The 19965-nt window shown below is 41.5% G+C and overlaps 1 protein-coding gene across 17 annotated transcripts; it reads right to left on the minus strand.

Annotated features, from left to right (window-relative positions):
• Window positions 1–56: 56 nt before the first annotated feature.
• On the minus strand, window positions 57–16821 carry PLSCR1 (phospholipid scramblase 1). Of its 17 annotated transcripts, none has more exons than XM_054835122.1 (11): window positions 14917–15072; window positions 13654–13806; window positions 13076–13457; window positions 10153–10184; window positions 9250–9336; window positions 7003–7172; window positions 5873–5915; window positions 4561–4781; window positions 3593–3754; window positions 2661–2822; window positions 57–1440 (listed from the first exon to the last, which is right to left on the minus strand). In XM_054835122.1, the coding sequence occupies exons 3-11, from the start codon at window positions 13189–13191 to the stop codon at window positions 1381–1383; spliced, it is 1053 nt and encodes a 350-aa protein (XP_054691097.1). In that variant the 5' UTR covers window positions 13192–13457; window positions 13654–13806; window positions 14917–15072; the 3' UTR covers window positions 57–1380. The 17 variants fall into 17 exon arrangements, with proteins under 17 accessions (XP_054691097.1, XP_054691096.1, XP_054691105.1 ...); XM_054835121.1 differs by having other exon boundaries at window positions 14577–15071; XM_054835130.1 differs by having other exon boundaries at window positions 13076–13170; window positions 14577–15051.
• Window positions 16822–19965: the final 3144 nt, after the last annotated feature.

Raw genomic sequence — 19965 nt, forward strand, 5'->3', positions numbered from 1 at the left:
AGCAAGACTGAATTTCCAGTATCTCATTAATAGCCGGTCAATAAAGCACGAAAAAATTTCAAAATAACAGTATTTTAATTCCCTAAGAATAGTGTTGATTAATCAAAAATCTACCTCCTCCAATCCCTATTATTAAAGACATCATATTCTAGGAATTCTGTCTTTAGCAGCAGAAGCTAACTTTAACAAGGCATAATATACAATTTGAAAGAGTTTCAAAACAGTATAGATTGTTGTCACACATTTGTACAATTAGAACATCAAAGAGAGTCCAGGTACATAGCAGCAATGGCACTCCTCTTTTCTTCTGCTTTTGGACTTGCCAGGAGCCACCAATAAATTGAAAATATTGAACAAAAGGAATCTTTAGCGGAATTAGAATACAACTGAAAATATTGGCAAGGACCTCTCCACGTAGCTGGATCCCAACAACTGCTATATGCACATGCGCGTGCAAAGCTGGGGTAGAAATTGCCACTTTAGCTTGCCCATTTAAATTAAATCTTAGCTATAAATGCTAAGAAATAGACCTGCCGTTCCATGCATCTGCTTTTGAACTGGAATTGTTCTGTTGATTATTCCTGCCCCCTCACACCTACAGACAGACTTACAATTTGTGAAAATAATGGACTAAATGAAGAGTAAAGAGGACTGGAGAAACTGAAAGAGTAACAAACTAGTTTTTCCTTGCCTCAGGAGAGAACACACTCATGCACAAAGCAATTACTAAAGGATTATTAAACAGAAGCAACCACAGGCATTTATATTTCCTGTCACCTCTAAACTTCTGTTGGTGAAAATCAAAGCCAAGTTGTTTCAAAACAACCCAAATTCTGAAACCGTTACATTAAAAGAGTCATATTTGACAGTACATTTACTATTGGATTAATACAATTCTATGGTGATATCTGATAGTCCTGTTCACTTAGATTACTTTGGTTTGAACATATATATTTGATAAGAAGTTGGAAACAACATAACATGAATGCCGAGACAAAACTACCGAAGAAGGATACACAGGAAAAGATGAGGACCTCTTTATTGGGCTCACTGCTTATATTAATATTGAATATAGAAGTAGTTCTCCTTTTTAAGAATTAAAATAACTATAAGTACTTATTTTACAATTCCAAATTTCTTGGGAAAAAAGATTGCTATATATTTCTATCAACTACGACATTGATCCGTACAAAGGGTTGTTATTTGAATACTACAAATCATTTCATCAGATTACAAAAAAAAAAAAAAGACCATAAAGCCTGCAGTTTATAGAAATATAAGCACAATATGTACATTGCTCATTCTTACTGGAGCTCTGCAATCCACTGGAAAGTTGGGAGATGTATGTTGTTCTTCCTTCTGTGTAAAAGGTTCTAGATTTCATTGCCAAACTCCTGTTCGCTGTTGGTTATCACCAGCATGCTCAAAAAACATGAAGTCCTAAGAAGGAAACAAAAAGCAAACAAACCAAATACTTCTTAAATGAGGCTCTTAGTTCAGAGATCTCCTGGTTGTTTTGCAAGGTATGCAAAGCACCTTCCTCTCAGAAACCTCAACTGCTAAGAAGGTGGGGGCACCTCTCTCCAGCCCCCCATCACCTGGGGGTCTCAGAATAGGACACCCACAGAAAGAGGTGGTGAAAGACCTACATGGAAAATTTAAACTATGACTAGCCGAAGCTATGCTTCCTTTACTCAGGATTCCTGCCCTGGCTTTGTTCAACCTGACTCAGTCCCTTCAATTTTACCTCAAAGTGGAGCCCATCATAATGGTCACTATCTTTAGTTTACATCCGGGGGCCCCATTTTCTGTGTCCGGATTCCTGGGTTGTTCGCGCTCACTGACGCTGTACTTCGTGCACATGGTAGCACACGAACGCGCACAGCTAACGACAACCTGGGTCATGCACAGGGCTGTTAGAGACTGGTGAGACCCTTCCAAACTCAAGGTGCTCCACATGCCCCTTTCCTCCCCCTCTGCAGCTCTGCAGCACAGAAGCAGTCCCCTTTTTGAAATGGTACCTGATGATGAATTGCACAGGTAAGTGGAAACACGAGTGTGTTGCACACTGTTTGCAAAGAGCGAAGTGAGCTACGCTGCCGTGTTTGACATGACAGTCAGAGTGCAAGTGAAAAGCACTGTATTGAGTTAGATGTGCTTTGCCTCCCCAGAAGTCCCTCCTATTGGAAATGGCTCCTCTGAGAGCGTTTAATCCTGCTCAGCTCAGTGCTTCACCTACTTCCAAAAAGGAGAGCTGGGAGGAACAGACTGCAGCACTCATCTGTCCAGCTTACTAGCTCAGCAGGCTGCTCTGGCTTTGGATGGGGGTCTCGGCTATTGCTGATCTGCACTTTTCTGGTCTCACCATCCACACAAACATGCTTTCCTCTGCTAATGACTCTGTAAGGAGTTTTCCCTTTACAAGGTTTCTCAGTCCCACCACATACGAAGCTCTGCTTAAACACAGTTAGCGCTTCATGTAGTCTGGAATAAGCTTATTATCTGCAATAATTCTTTGTTGCCCTCTGTGGTTAGTTTTACACACAGGAAGTTCACAACAAGCTTGAAGGTGCTCAGAAGCGAATCCTCTACCAGCACAACCTGAACATGGAGATGAAAAAGTCAGTTCATATTCAAGTATTAGTGAATGACAGACTTACGATAAGGAAGCAAGCACCGATCATGACAGCTTTCATTTTTACATCCAGGTCCATTGGGAATGTGATTCCAAAGTTATCTGCATCTGTAAAGGCTTCTTTCAAAAACCCAGTCCACTGCTTAGAAATCCTCCCAACAGAAGCAGTCTCATCCACAGACTTCACCTAGTTTAATATAAAATTAAAAAACCAACATCAAATCTGTCATTCATAATATTCCCAAATCCTTTTCATGATAGATCCATTTGAAAGCTTCAGATGGTGTTATTTGAATTAATGCTCTCATTGAATGCAACCGTTTGTACCAAAAGGCAAACCTGACTATCACAAAGTCAGTCTTTAGTAGCACAGCCGTGAACTTAATTCTAAATTTGACCGCGGAGTTCAATGCTTTAATGGTGTTGGAAGACAGCTACTGCACACACGCACACACACCCTGCTGAAAGTGGCGTCTTTTGGCCAAGAGAGTGAATTAGTTTCTCCTACCAGGTATCAGGAACTGCTCAAGTGAAAATTAAACAAATTACATTCTTCCGTTCCAAAGCAGAGATTAGCCCTTTGTCAACATTATGTTTCCTAAAGTTAGATCCAGTCTTCAGGGCCATGCGAAAGGGTAGTCCCCAAAATAAAACGATACTAAGTTTGCTTTAGCAACTATTTGCAACATCATTTTAAATATTACATGGTATACGGAAATAATGTTACCTTAATCACTGTTATTTTTAAGTGAAAGTTGTAACTCTTCAGTCATTCAAATCTATATTTTAGGTCTAAATTATCTTTATTTACTTGGTCATTGAATTATTATTAAATGATTAAATTAATTACTTAATATATACTACAGTTCAGTTGACAGGGAATAAGTCAAGCAACAAACTACTATCAAACTACTATCTGAAGGAAGATACATACAAACAACGTTTAGCATTGCATACCTCAAAATGAATGTCCTCACAACAGCTGCAGACAACACATGGGCCAACAATTTTCAGTATATCCATTCTTTTCTCATTCTGAATGGTAAACTTTGGCAGGCAGGGATGCCAGTTCTGGACAACATAACCAACTGGTGTTCCTGGAGGCGCCTGAACTTCCAGCTTCACAGGAAAAAGAAAACCTCCATGTGAATGTTCATGCTTTGATATGCTTGTAAAACAAACCCCACACTAGCACACAAACCAAACACAACTTATTTTTCCACAACGATCTGGCTTTCCAATGCACGAAGCTGCACGGGGTTTTCTGTGAATGTTTTCAGAAAACCGCACACAAATTGCAGACCTCATATGCAACTTTGTCTTCACTGAAAACAATAAGATACTCCTAAGGCTGTGGAGCTCACAAGCTACGCATCTATGGTACAAAGATGAAAGTCTAGTGAAAGGAAGGCTGTGAGCATCCTGAAAGCATTCAGTGAAGACATCATAGGATGCAGCTACTACAAATCCTTCAGTAAGAGCTCTGAGTAGGCTCAGATTTGAGGTTTCAGAAGCTGCATCACTCCATAATTATTTTAATATTAAAAATATTTTAAAAGCTTATAATTTGATATGTTGAATTTCACAGCAGTAAAGTGAAAACTCTAGCGATTATTTTACAAAAGGCATTGCCTAACCTTTACATTGCAAGTCCATCTCCAGCGCAGATTTCAGCACCAGCCACAAGTTCCCCGACATGCTGCTGAATCCAATTTTTCATTACCGTAATCAGAAGCAGCCAGAGTGATTCTAAGCGTTGCAGCACACCTGCTTCTTCTGAGACCACAGACCCCACGCACAAATCCCACAGATCTCTCTCCCCGACTTATTTCACCTCACGTCCCGATGCAAGACATCCCCATCTTAAAACTGCACAGGTGGACCATGTCCCACGTGAAGGAAGACGGCGAGAGGGAGAAACTCACCTCCTGTAAGCAGCAGGGAAAGCAGCACGAGGAACACCGGAGGGGTCTCTGCAGCGTTATCACCTCATGGCCCAGGTTGTCTATAATCCGGATGGTGAAGGGTCGTGATGGCCCACAGCAATTCCTGGTGCAGCAGTCATTGTCCTCTGCTGCAAAGTACACCCTTTGCCCCAGCGTATTCTTGATTTCATATTTGTTGTTTGTTTCAAAGCCAGTTAAAACTGAAAAATAGGAAGAGAACTGTTACATTTCTGAGGTGCATCTGGTCAGAAAAGTCACCATGCTACCTCTAAAGCTACCCTTTGGGAAGGGAGGCCTCGCTCAAAGTCTGCCAGAGGCAGCCACTGGCAAAGGGAAGTGATGGGGAAGGACTCTTGAGCAAAGCAGCCCAACGGAAAAGTTCAGAGAGGAGCAGCCACCACAAACGTCACAATGTGCAAAGAGCACAGAGGTGTCCATCAGTCCCCTCCCACCAGACATGGACACCTACTGCCAGAGCAAACACCACAATTATAAATAACACAGCATGGAAGAGTCCCAGGGAAGAGCTGAAGGGATGAGAATTAAAGAAACTTGAGAGATTGGGGGTGAAGGAAGAAAAGGGCTGTAGAGGGCACAAATACATTCAGAATGAGAATGCCACAACAAAAAGCCTCACAGTCAAGATTCACGGCAATGCAAACAGAAAACAACAAGAGCCAGGACAGAAATTTTGATTAATTTCTCTAGCAAATGAAAGTACTCTTTGAAGCCTTAGGGAAAGAAAACGCAGCATTAGGTGTCAGCTGAGATGGATTGTCCATTTCATTTCTTCTATTTGAAAGCGACAGTTAACATGACTTTGATATTCTTAAAGTGAACAGAATGAGGGGAGCAGAAGGAAAGCAGTTCAATTCCCTACAACAGCAGGATTGCCTGGAAACGGGACTGGAGCCACGTGCCAGCCTATGGAATTAGACAGAATAAGAGAGGACAGAAAAGAAGATCTTTATGTAGGGAAGAGAGGCAAGTAGAAATCATGTGAATGAATAACATGGGAATGTGTGACTTCAGCTACAACTCGCTACCAAGATTATTCAGTCGCATTGCTATGTATCTTTTAAGATGTAGAACCTGATGTAAAATCCTCTGTGCTCCTGTTTTCTCCTTCCTCTCCTCCACAACTTCTGCAGGAATTGAGACAGATAACAGAGGCAGGAAAGAGAAAGGTGGTGATCCACCTTAAATACGTAGCATCAAAGGAAGTCTAAATTTTACTGTTCTGGGATTATTAGATTTAAACATTTCTCTGTTATAAATACTTTTCACTTACTCTCAAGAAGTTCAATTTGCTGATGAATTAGTATCTGGTCAATCTGTTCGTGGTTGAAAAATTAAACAGAATAAATAGTTAACAAGTTGTAACTAAGAGAAATCAAGTTTTAAGAAGCATTGCTGCTTTATTTCAGAATGCAGATTTATGGATCAAGACATTGTCTAGAGGCAGATCATGTACCAGCAAAGCTGTGGAAGTGGCTCACGTGCCCCCTGCCCTCTGTCAGTTTAGCAGAACAGTGTTTCAGAGCACGGGAGCAGACGGCAGAAGTTGTACCCAAGCTGGTCTGGTTACAAGCACGCAGGGCTCACGTGGCTGTGCTCCTTTCAGGGCGCAGGGCAGCTCAGCCACGGAGCCTGACAGCGCCTCTGGCCCCACGTATCCCAGACGCCTACATCAGGAGTCTGTACAGACAAAAGCAGGAAACTGAGAAATTTTAGAGCAGAAGCTCATCTACTGCTCAGCTCTGAGTGAAACTCAGGAAAAATCAGCCTCTCCTCACTGGTGCTTTTTTTCTTTTTCTTTTTTTTTTTCTTTTTTTTTTTTTTTCAGCAATTTACAAAACTGGCAACAGTACACCTGTGTTAAGCCTTGGTATTTGCTCCCAGTGATGAGATGAACTACACTTTTACAGTACAAGGACATATGCTGTAATGTGGAAACAATTCTTATTTTGCTATTAGCATTCTCTATGTTGTGAAGTCTGACTAGCGCCTCTCCTAACCACATTATGAAGAGGTGTGAAGAAATCATCACATAGAAAATTAAGCACCTCTAATGTGCTACAGCTGCCCGTACTACATCTGTTATATACGTCTTGCCAAATCACATTACATCTCACAAACAGTAGCTTCAGAAATGAGAAGGATGTACGATAGCCCTGTGCCCCTGCTCCTTTAGCATCTCACTTGGCAGGAGAGTACTCCATGAAGTGCTGCAGCCATAACAGGCACCTCCACACTCAAACATGCATCAATCACGTTACAAAAGGCTTCACTTAGCAGCCCAAGAGCAGCAACCCATGCAGCTGCAACAAAGCCAGATGCTTTTTTTTAGCTTTTTCATGGATGCAGGCTGCTTCTCAGGTGAATACCTGTTCTTTGGGGAATGAGGAAGGGTGCAGGTACCTGCGTAAGGTATTCCAGTCCAGGAGGGCAGTTGGGAAGCGGAGGAGGGACAGGCATCCAGATTGTCCCCTCCTTCACGATGGGCTGGTTCTGGATGGGTGGAACAGCAAGTCCAGCTGGGACTCCCATGGGCTGCACCTGGAAGTAGCCCCCCGCACCTGTGACATCTGCTGTGGTAGAAGACATGCAGTTGTGAAACTTAGATGTCAGAAAAAAACTGTCCAATGGATCTTCAAAAGATTTTTTTTTTCACTATTTTGAACCATGAAGATCCTTATGCCTACAATACATTGCTATTATGAATACTACAACTTTTGTGAAGGAAGTTACACTAGATTAGGATGTTCTAATCCCTCCAGACAAAACAAAACCAAAAAAATGCATCATTCTTGAATATAGCAGAAATTTTATTCACATGAAGATAGGCAATTAAAAAATAAGAAATAAATAAGTGAATGTTATTTCTAAGCAGAGAAGACAGAATACCTCAAAATACATGAAAAATACTGGCATTTACAAGATGTCAGTTGAACAAATGAGGAATTTTAAGAAAACGTTTTCCTGGAACTATAAGTTCTACTTCTGTGATAGGAAATGTCCTTTTAGTAAAGTTCATCTGCAGTTTTAAAACCAGATGAGTGTGATCTAAAAACTGCACTTTCCCATTTATTTAATGGATTCTCTTTCAAAACTCAGGAAATCCACACTTCCTTCATGGAGGAGGTGCATAGTAAAGGAGGAAACAGTTCCACATATTGTGAATGCCAAGTAAGTCTTGTCCAGTTAGCGCTCGACAGGAAACACGAGCTCTCATGAAGCACGTCAGGGCCTAAACGCTCAGCACCCCACCAGATGGCACACGCAGCACTGCCTTAGTGCTCACAACCCATCGCACGTCCCAGGCTGTGCCCAGAGCCCTGCCGCACGCAGTACCATCCCGCAGCAGCGTGGTCCTTGCTACAGAGATTCTTTGTGACCCTGTAGCTGAAGCTGCTTAAGCTGCTATTGAAAGTTACAGAACAAGAACTGTGTTATTTCCCTCATTTAATACTTTCCTGGCAGACAGATAGGTTTTCAATCTGATGCAGAGGAATTTTATATTTTATTCAGATGCAAGCACAACGCAGAAGCCACAAAGAGTATTTTTGGAGACCCGTACAAAGACAAATAGTTCGAGATACTGACCTGTAGACTGATCTTTAGCCCAAAGTTCAGCACCAATGCTTCACAGTACATTACAAAATATGGACTGTACCATGTGAAAGCTCACGGTGTGGCCATAGGCAGGACAGTACCTCAGGTGACGTAAACAGCATGGCTTAAAACTCATAGGCGGCAGGATCACTCACCCCAGAGAAGGGCCCACACTTAGGGAAAACAAAATCACTTTTGTGTCTGAGCACCGGCTTTGCACACAAACTGACTATCTTCTGTGTCTAAGCGTGTGCACATTCAACTACTCGGAATGAAAAATGCTCCCTGACCTTTGTTGCACAGGTAGCACGTGCCCATTCCTCGCTGAAGGCTAGGTGTACTTACAGACCGCAGATTGTCTTGCCACAAGATGCACAAGCTTTAACTGATGAACCACGCGGTAACTTAAGCCAAACGTTTTGCATTTTATCTATAATCTATGCTTTGAACCTGATTGCTAGGTATTGCTTATTGTGATTTGGTTGTTCAGAAAGCAATTAGTTGCCAGCACGTGAGAAGCTCTTTGTGAGTGCTGCATTTTGAATGTGGAGCAGAAATGAGAAAGGAGAAAAGCAAACGAAAGTGTAAGGTATAACCACATGGAAAGTACAGCCATAGAGTAGGAAACAGGAACAGAATACATGGACCAGTATAACGGCAAGAGGAAAACAATTCTTTCTTCAGTTCTGGATTTCTAGAGAAACATAACGTGAAATACTGAAATAACATGTTAATTAAAAAATCTGATCATCAGCAGGAAGCTGTCATACATTAGTTGCTTTGCATCAGTAACATCTCCCTAACAAACTCCCCACAGTGACCACCGAGGAACATCCCACATTTTTAATTCCTACCACTGTTGGTACAGCTCAGCACATACTAACATGTGTACCAAGAAGGAAAGAAGATGACTTTTCAGCAAAACAGAAATTAATAGAAACTCTACAGAATTAACAGTAGAAAAGTAACTCAGAGACAGCCACTCTTGTGAAACCTTCTATTTCTCGTGCTTATTTCCCAATAGTATAGCAGATCTGTAGCCAAGCAACCCACCTTGGTAAGTCCCCAGTGCGCACGGGACTTCATTTCCTGGTGTGTAGTTAACATTTGAAAATCCAGGTGCTGGCACAGGTTTATTTGCTGGAAGAATGGAACATATGCTTTAAGTATTGTTTGTTTCCTCCTCCCCTAGGGTGAAAGATCTCCAACATTGGCTCCTTTTTCAGAGTAGACACATAACAAAACTAAGCAGCTGTTTTCTGTATAGCAAAAACTGTATAACAAGCTCATATTTATGCACAATATGTATATTAAACATCTGTATAACTTAAAGGAGTTCTGATCCTTAAAGTGCAGAAAAAAGGCAGGTATTGCACATGATGTCATGAGGATGTCACAGAATCATTTAGCTTGGAAGGGACCCCTTGAGATCACCAGTCCAACCCCTGCTCAAGCAGGGTCAGCTCACCCTCTGTCTGGACCAGAGGTGCCTTTGTTCATTTGTATTTAGAAGCAGGCTTTAATTCAAAGAATTGCCAGGGAACTGACAGGCTGCCCTCCTGTACAGAACAGGTAATAAGCCATTCTCCACTGCATAAAACATTTTCTTCCAATTTCTTCAAGTTAGGACTATACTAATGCCTCACCAGCAGACTCAGAGGGTTATGGATTTAAAAACATTTACCAAATTCAGTTTCTAAGCAGAAATAACTTGAATTTCAAGATAATTTATTTATTTTATTTAACTTCAGAAAATAAGATCTGAAAATGTAAGCTATACATTTTGTAAATGATTCCATTTTAAAATTTAAACAATTTCAATTTGAAACATTCCTAAGTATTTCATAAAATTAGAAGGCAAACTGACAGCTAAGCTAATATTGCTTGAACACCTCCGAAGGATCCATCTTATCTTTGATATTAACAAAAGATGACACCTTTTTATATTTTACTCACCTTGCATTGCCATGGATCTGCTTATAATTGTTCTGCAAAACAACATTTTTATTTCATGGGGTTTTTTAACATACACAAGAGTTATTCAGAGTTCTCTATTATTGATACAAGATACTTGCCTGTCTAAACCGTATGGGAAAGCTGAATTACAAACACAAGCTAAAATAACTAAATATCTCGGCTTCCTCCTGGGCTATGTCTCCACCACAACATAAGTCTAAATTATCTATGCCTGCATACATGCTTTGAGAATCCTGAAATCATCTTCAACGCAGAGGAGAGCATGGGGACGTGCAGTTATTTCACCGCAGCGCAGGACTCCACTGGGCAGCTATTCAGAAACATCATGCAGGGCATATGAACAAGTTACCGCAGTAATTTCAGAACAACTGGTTTAGTGTATTGATGTTGACTAAAAAAACCTGCTTGGGTAAATCCTGGAGCAGCTGTGATGCCATGCTACCACCTATTCAGTTCTTTATGCTATTCCCCTTCTGAAGTGGTCCTACTAAATATCACATATGCAATTTTTGTCTCCACATGATAATAAAGGGTGGGCTTGCACAGGCGAGCGGGCTTCCACAGCAGAGTATCGAGTGAAAGGGTGAACGTCTTTCCACTCGTCCAGGGTTGCCAAAAGGAGTTAAAAATAGCAGAAAGAACATTTACTGATGCCAGCATCAACTTTGAGAGATACTCCTTTCAGTCTCTGGGGTAACAAGAGAAGCAAGACAATGGCAGCAACTTCTATTAAAGACAAAGGTACAAAATAGCCATGAGATTCATAAGTGGAAGTATAAAAAAGAACAGCTCCTTTTTATAGGATCAAAAGCTTTAAAATAAACAGTAAACCTAGTTATTCTGTAAAAAGAATGCAGTTCAAGTTAACTAGTAATATATTTTGTCTGATACGGTTCCTCCAACTAGTTCAATTCAACAAAAACAGTCATTCAAAGCTGGAAATGAAACTGAAACTAAAAGTAGTTCCTTCCAGCTTTACACTCCCAGGGTAAAACCAGAAGTCACAGGAGTATGTTTCATGGCATCTAGGTCACTTCCCAACTCATACACAACATCCTCTTTGTTTAATAAATCGGTCTTAAAGTGTTCCTTTTCTTCTACTTTACTAACTTTACTAACAAAATCACCATCCTGGTTTACATACTTTAATTAGATTCTGGTCACCATATGCATACAGGTTTAAAAAAAAAAAAAAAAGTAATAGGAAGTAATTTAAAATTATACATCTAATCTAAAAATCTGAAAGAACACATCCAAACTACATACCTTAAACCTTGTTCTCGCAGTTGATAGAGTGACAAGCTTAATATGTGACCATATTAAAATATGTTGACAAAACTACCAGCTTGTAGGAATAGCACAAATTAAAGATGAATTAAAAAAAAAAAGTTATTTAAACTAGCAAAAGATCAGTTTATGCTGTGAGATGTACCAGCTACATGAACTTCAGGGAAATACCGAGAATTACAACTGAACCCTTTGGTAATGGGACAGTAGAGACAGAATCATGATTTATTTAAAAGAAAGGCTTTATAGTAGCCCAGAATTGTTTTTTCTCCCTACAATCACCCATATACGTCACTCTGCCATCTAGGATTTAGAAAATGTCGATATGCTCTATAGCTAGAAAAGCAACAAAGATTTTACAAAGTTCAACTCCCACTTCATCAGACATGATGCTAAAGAGAATACTTAAGATTATTTCTTTTATCAGAATTGTCTCTCTTCTTCTATTGCTTTTTATCTAGACTCCTACACCTCCATTTCACTCACCAAGATTAACATAGGCAGCCATGCCCTGCTTTTCATCTGATTAAAGATTGTGAAATAACATAAAAATCTGAAATACTAAAGGAACAAGGAACAAATGCTTGCTTTATCAACACTTATATTGCACAACATATTGCTCAGACATGTTCTTATGTGCAGGAACCTCAGTGAAGAAACAGCAGTAATGGGAAGACCACTTAGAAATGTGTTGGTTCCAGCTGCCTGGGTTACAGAAAGCAATAATATGAAGCCTAAATTTTCATTTCGGTTTAATAAAATGAGGCTTTACATGCTGCTAGGTGTTACTAGTTCTAGTAACAGTTTTAAAATAAAAGAAGGGAACAATCATTGAAACATTACTTACTTAGCAGGGAAAAGTAAAGGTATTTGTATTTAGCTCCTACTAATATATAAGAGGAAGAATGCTATTTCTTTGTCATGGAGTTAAAATTCCAGAGAATTAAAGAAAGAAGAAAAAAAAAAAAAAGAAAAAGAAAAAAAAAGTGCTTCGGCAAGTAGAAGTCCATTACTGAATTAATTTTGGTTCAACAAAAACAGTAGCTGCATGAATCCCTTGTGCTACGCTGGCCACAAGCTGCAACCTGAATTCACAACATAAATTGAGAGTAGGTTGTATTGGAGCAGATAAGCTGGCCGTAGTGTTCCAGAAGAAGCAGCTGTATATCTTTGTGTGCATCGTACAAAAAGCTTTACAAGGCCCTGAGCAATCTGATCTAAATTTGAATGTAGTCTGGCTTCAAGCAGAGGAATGGACCAAATGACCTCCAAAGGTTATCCTTTCCAACCTAAATTACACTGGGATTATAAGGGTCCTTCACATTTTCTTCCATTACCTGAGGTATTTGCTGATCAAACATTCCCCCAAATCCCCCAGCCGGAGTGCAGAAGGATGAGAGGAAGGTGGGGACCAGGCTCCGGTTCCCAGCACCTCACCCCTCGCTGGGGCTATTTTGGGTTAGGACGGTGCGAGGGAGCCCCTGCTCGGAAAAGCCGGTGAGTTTTGCCCTTTCCTGACAGATTCCCACAGTAACTCATAGCTCTGGGTCCACTCCCCCAAAGGGAGTACAGATGAGATACAAACGACCTTCATTCTCTGGAGGAGGTTTCATACCTGGGTTCAGCTTTACACAAGGGAAAGCAGAAGTGATTTTGCAGGCAGGCAGGAAGCACCAGGGGAACTGGGAACGCTTCATGCAAAGCAGGTCCCTGGTAACGAATGACTCTCATGAAATGCAGTATCTGGATGGTCTGAGGTATCCCCGCTGCACCTGTGCGCTGCAAGTGGGAAAAGCAGGCGCTGCCAGCCGCCCCTCCTGAAACACATGGCTTGAACTCTGCAGCATGGCTTCCAACCCCAACCACTGCAGCGCAGAGAGGAAACGAAAGGCAGAAGAACTGCCCTCACACGCAAAACGGTCCTTCAGCTGCCAGGAGCGGCCATTCAGCTGCGGGGCTGTGGGCTGACAGCAGACCCCCACGCCTCATTTGCTGTACTGCTCACGAGAGAAAGGAACTCGTATCAACAAGTCTCATTCTTCGTACCCTGTCCCTATATATTGTACTACCTAGAAGTCATATTTCCAGCCTTCCTCCTTGTCCCTAGGAGTTCCCAGACTTTGTCCCTCTGCTCTCAGAAGTAGCAGTCAAGTGCTGCAATAGCCTAAACCCTCTCACCCAGCAGCAGCTCACCTAACCGGGTCCTCGCTTTCTCCTCACTTTCTCAAATCGTTATTCAAATGGGTAACATGGAAGCAAGCCCCAGAGGCAGCCAGGTGCCCAGGCACAGTGGTTTTCTCCCTCCAGGAGTTTTGAGCCCGGGCACTTAAGGACAGCCAAAAACTTCTAGAAAAGAAATCAAAGAAATATTGGTTCTGAATGAACTCGGAACAAAACTGTTCTAGTTGAGAGAACAGTAAGGCTATAACATTCCTAGATTGTTCCTTTTTTAAGGAATGGCAGAATGTCCGTGTTTCTTTTCAGTCATTTTCTTATTTTCAGAACCGCATTCCACAGCTACATCTCCCTTTCCCTGATGCATGCCAGTAGATATGCTGCAACTAATCCAGAGAGGTCTTAACTCGGTTAACTACAGAGCTTCCGGTTTTTATCAAAACCATGGTACAACAGTGTGACAATCAGTTTCGTTTCTTACTCAGCTCACTAAAATACTGGCAAGAACACAAGCCCCCAAGCACAAACATCACGCATGATGCCATTTAAATACCAAGCCAGGCCCTTTCCAATAAGGCTTATGATTCAAGAAACAGACTTAGAAAGCCAAATAGCTGTGAGGCATGCATTAGTTCACCCTAGCTAGTTTTGTGGCACTTCTTTTCATCATTACATTATATTAGACTATTCAGCCACTGGATTTTAATCTTGACTGCTGGAGAAGCATTATACTTAAAAATAATCCAGTTGATCTAATTAGACAGGTTACTTTCTGCTAAAGCTAACAAAACAGCCTTCAGAGAAGGAATGAAATGACCTATAAATTGACAAAATTATTTTATTCTGACGCAGTAAGGTACCCTCTCCCCTTACACAGACATCTCTCCCGAAACCTGGGAGTCCCAACACCTGAAAGCCAAAAATTTGGATTACACTCTCACCGAGACAAGGGCACGTCTCCAACGCTGCCCACTTCACTGCTGGGTGACAGGACCACCTCTGCCCGAACCCTGCCTGCTGCTGTCAGCTCTCCAGAGCAGGGCTCTCCAGGACAGCCTCGGCAGCAAGACCTTTAATCTGTCTTTGCAAGCGAGTTACTTTGCTAGAGAGAGACATTTTCTAACTTAAGGTGCGATCCCCAACTGGAAAACATAGCCCTTCTGATCACCAGGTCCTTTCAACAGCCCTTCTAATCATTAAGCTTCCCTGCGATGAAGGAAACCAGACGCCTGGAAGAAATCATACACGGTAAACACTCTGATATTCACAGCAAAACAATACCCGTTCCTAAAACCGAGGAGCCGCTCCGCGGCGTCCCGCACCGAACCCCGCTTCCAGCCGCTCCGCACTCCGCCGCAGCCGCCCAGCGCCCGTCCCCGTCCCGTCCCGGCGCCCGCGGAAAGGCCAGCGCTGTGGGGCGGAAGCTGCCCGGGGCCGCCCCGGGGGAGGCAGCGCTGAGCGGGGGGGGCGAACCCGGCCGCCTCCCGGGGCAGCGCAGGGGCGGGGAGCGATTGCAGTTCCTCGTTTGCAGTCAGAAAGCAGGGTCGAGAGCCGCCGCTCGGGCGGTGCTGGGTCCGTGCAGGCTCTGCGAGCCCCTCGCCATCCTCAGTGCATTGGTGAAGAATGGGGAGGCCCGAAAAGAGAGCGCCAGGAGAACTGCTGCAGGTCTTTCATGTAAAAGCAGCTGGAGTTTTGGACCCAGATAATCACTCTAACCCAAAGGCTCATCAAAGTTTCTGTTAAATAAGGTTTACCTAAATTTCTAAAAAAAAACCCCAAATGTACTGCTATATCTCAAAGCACCCCATTTGTTGATCGTGTGAAATTAAGACAGGGAAGTGTTAAATTCCTCGCTTTCAGCTCAGCTTTTTAAGAAAGAAGCTACATTATTATAAAACATGATGCATATTCCGAATATTTTCAGGTTAAAGATGATCAAAAGATGCAGCTAACATCAATGTTACATAGATAAGCCATGAATATATTAAACGGAAATGCCCGGTTTTATAAGAGTCATTGTAGATCTACACAAGGCTTTTTAATGATCGTCATAAAACGTTTCAGGGTTACAGAGAAACTGGTATAACATGTTGCAGAGGATTGGCTCACAGAGACGTTTCCTTAAATGTCACTGTTAAGATTTACGTGGAAGCCCTATTGTCTACAAACATGTAGTCTGTATTTTTACTGTAATGAATTGTCATTTACATATTAACGAATTTTTTATCTTTATTCTATAAAACCAATTACCTTATAGATTTTTTCCTAACACATTACAGTGAATAACAAAATATTTTCCTAAGTTTTAAATGTAATACTTAGTTCTCCTGCTAGTTTCTTCAATGTTTTTGGTTCCCAGACCACTCAATAAACATGATAAAGTGAGCTTTCAAATTAATAAATAAATAATTAAATTAGGGTCTTCTAAACTTCTGTTCATAGTGTTGAAAATCATGTCTTTCATTCTTCAGAAGCCTTTGGATACTATTACATGTACAATGTGTACAGGTGCAGATAAAATCTAATGAGATGCAATATGCAATCCTTATTTTTCCAGGATAGTGCAATTATAAAACAAAGCAAAGAACAGTTCTGTTCTGTCAAAGGATCTAAAAAAATTATCTGTGGTAGTAAAATGCACTTTAGATGTTTCCATCTCTAGGCTGCCACTATCCTTTTCTTTCATTAGACATTCCTACTCCTCAAGGTTTAGGACTACTTCCAGACAAGTACTAGTTATCTATGAAGAAGGTAATCCTGTTTGATAGATGACTAGAAACAAAAACGTGTGATGTTCTTGCAAGAAGGGAAAAAGACAGTCTGCTCCTTCTGTGTTAGGGACTAGCAAGCTAATTCTTGAAATCAATTGGTCACAGTGTCAAGGGAGCTATAATAAGGAGCATCATTCGGAAATATAAGATATTTTAGATGTTATCAAATACATAGCCCATTGCTCACACAGCACAACAGAGTTACCTCTTCGCCAGATCCCACAGCTTTGAATACCTTTGCAGCAAGGTGTTAACTGCAGTTCACCTTGGATCACATGTTAGATATCTTGAAGTAACAGATGAATTCAACCCTCAAAGGTTATAGAAACTAAATTAGAGACTTACAGTTAGACAGACAGCACTGGTCCTGACAGCTTCTCCAGGAATACCAGGGGCACAGGGAACTCCTGATGGATAACTCTGAAAAATGAAATTACCTTGTCCTCAGGAAAGAACAGTTCTGAAAATTAAATATGAATCTCACCCCACTCCAAGACAGGATGCTAGAAAACACTATAAGATCCTGTCCCAACTATCATCTCTTGCAACCTACCAAATTAATAGCCCAGCTTTCACAGCCTTCAGTCTGACCAGAATTGCACTCAGCTATGCTAAGGGCTGAAAGTTTGACAAATTGCTTCCCGAGTATGGGAGTTTGAACTTCTGTAAACATAACTGAGAGCAGCCTTGGCAGAAAATAAAGTCAAATTGCTGAGGGGTTTGATGAGCTGCACAGCAGAGCTCCACTGCAATCCCAAACCAGTCTTGTATCGCCTGAAATCATCCCAACTGCATCACTGACGGAGCCGCTTGGTGCGCTGCGTGCATTGCAAAGCCTCCCTGCTGTCATCGGGGAGCTGGCCTATGACGCCGATACTAGCCGTTTAAATACTCGGATACATCTGGAAAAGTTACAACAACTTTTCTGGATTGCCCTAAATTCAACCTCGTAACAAAATTCAGCAGAGAAGAGCAGTAGGGATGCAGTCTGCATCTCCCCTTGCTGGCAGCCAGCCTGCTCGCCCAGCTCCGGCCGCCCGTGGGAGGAGCAGCAGTCAGCTGGGCTTCAGCTCATTCCCAAAGTGAAGTCAAGCCCTTGTTATGATGATGTTGATACTGAAGTCTGTGCTGTTTACAGATCCACATGGTTAATATCCACTAAAACAAACAAACAAAAACCCTCATCAAAATGTATTACTCTGTTTCAGTGGGAAAAAACCTAAGCAAAAACTAACTAACACTTTCTCTTTCAGAGTCTTTTTTTTCTCCCCTGCACACAGAGTGGAAGAGCTGAAAGGACATTGTGTATCTATTGGAAAAAGCAAAAAATTTCTGAAGATTACTTAGTTTTTCTCCTTATAATATTTACTTTTCCCACCTCCAGACTTAGAATATAATATATACATTACGGACCATAATATGGAATATAATAGAATGTTCCCCCCTGTGGTGGGTTGAGCCTGGCTGGGGGCCAGGTGCCCACCAGAGCCGCTCTATCACTCCCCTCTTCAGTAAGGCAGGGAGGGGAGAAAGGAGGATGGGAAAAAAAAACAACCCCAAACTCGTGGGTCGAGACAAAGGCAGTTTAATGTAGCTAAAGCAAAAAAGCCACGCGCGGAAGCAAAGCAAAAAGCAAAAGATTATTCTCTACTTCCCATCAGCAGGCGATGTTCGGCCACTTCCTGGGAAGTAGGGCTTCAGTATGCATACCCCTTACTCCGGAAGACAAACATTGTAAAAAAAAACAACGAATGCCCCCACCCTGTTCCTCCTCCTATTCTCAGTTTCTTATTGCTGAGCAGACGTCATATGGTATGGAATATCTCTTTGGTCAGTTTGGGTCAGCTGTCCTAGCTGTGTCCCCTCCCAAGATCTTGCCCACCCCCAGCGTGCTGCTGGGGAAAAAGAAATGTTGGAAAGACAGCCTTGATGTGTGCTGGCACTACTCAGTAGTAGCCAAAACACTGCTGTGTTATAGTTATCAACAGTTTGCTAGCTACCAATACACAGCACAGCACCATGAGGGCTGCTGTGGGAAGAATTAACTCCATCTCAGCTAGACCCAATACACCCCCCCATCAAAAGATTTAGCTACACAAAATTTAGGCAGTATGACGTTTAAATTGTGACATGAAGTATACTGAGCTTTTTCAGTAATTATACTTCTAGCAAGACATAAATGTTTATCCATGGAATACCTGGTTACATACCTACATACAGGTGATAACTCCAAGCTGTATGTCCACCTTGAAAGGAAAATAAATTATGTTTGAAACAATTTTACCTTGCTTATAAGGCACCACCTCAGGGAAAAAATGTATTCATGTGGACTGCATAGTTACAGGAACAAGAACAAACAAACACTGAATTGTTTGGGAAAGAAAGCACTTGGAGCAACTTGGCTCACGCCCTGATTGCAGTGATGGTGAACTACCCTTCTGCATCCTTCGCCAAACTGGAGCTGCTGGCATCCATGTATGTCTCTGCAAAGTAAGCTGTACTTAACCTGAACCAGACAAATCTGATCATGGTCATTTGGGCATGCACGAATCCCAAGACTGGGAATTAAATTTGAATCCTTAATAAAGAAAACAGAAATGAGTAAGTGCAGGTCACTTTGTAGCTTTGCACACTCTGAAGCCTTTCTCTTCTGACCCCAAAATAAGGTCTCCATTTCAAAATTCAACTTTCCATTAAAAAAAAGTCTATTATTCTAGCCATGCACTGAATTTCACCTAGACACCGGATACGACAAGGATTTGGGGATTTTATTTTGCTAGTTTCTTCAGGTACATAAGAATCTAATCTAAAGCTGACTAGCATTTTTCCACACATCTGCATTGAGTCCACTAAGAGGATTAAAACCAGACACCAAGAAAGAGGTTTTAAATATTTTTTAAGAAATAGGTATAGAATTATTTTGACATGGTTGGGAAATTAGAAATACATGGTAGCATTTGATACCAGCTCTCTTTTTTTACAGGAGTGAAACAGTTCTATTTAGGTCAGTTCAGACTTATACCTAGAAATTTAAATTTTATTGCCCAGCAAACATGACTTTTGACACAGGGATGAATATTATTTCTTACACGAAGATATCTTCATCTTATCAAAGAGAACAGAGATAGCAGCGTATCTCTTCCTTTCAGGCATTTATCAGTCAGAAAAAAAGCTATTCATCTGTGGTGGCAGAAAAAAAGATGCCACCCATTCACACAATACAAAGTAAATTATCAGTCTTTGCCATATCAAATAATGCTCCACTTCTTTTCTTATCCAACTAGGATCACTGGTGTTATGACTGGCAGCCAGTGCTTTTCTGTTAGATCAGTGGTTTGAAATGCTCAGTGCCTTTTTATTTTCCCCAGTGAGCAGGTTTGATCAGTGCTGCAGGGACTTAAACATTTGGAAGAGAAGTTGGAATTGCTTCAAGAGAAGGGAGGAAGGGACCATGCTCATAGTAATTTATTCTTTAGGTTTAGCATGTTTAACTGAAAAGAAACATTATTTGTAGATTCTTGACCCCATTTTCTAGGTATGTTGTTTATGGTCTGCATAT

The sequence above is a fragment of the Grus americana genome, chromosome 9 (assembly GCF_028858705.1).
Source record: "Grus americana isolate bGruAme1 chromosome 9, bGruAme1.mat, whole genome shotgun sequence".
Taxonomy (NCBI): Eukaryota; Metazoa; Chordata; class Aves; order Gruiformes; family Gruidae; genus Grus; species Grus americana.

Bases quoted from the DNA above. Each gene is read 5' to 3' on its own strand.
- PLSCR1 (XM_054835122.1), bottom strand. From the start codon at position 13,191: ATGAGAGTCATTCGTTACCAGGGACCTGCTTTGCATGAAGCGTTCCCA. The intron at 7,173-9,249 runs GTGGGTTGCTTG...CTTCTACCACAG, and splicing joins CGCACTGGGGACTTACCAAG to CAGATGTCACAGGTGCGGGG. The intron at 5,916-7,002 runs GTACCTGCACCC...AACCACGAACAG, and splicing joins GACTGGAATACCTTACGCAG to ATTGACCAGATACTAATTCA.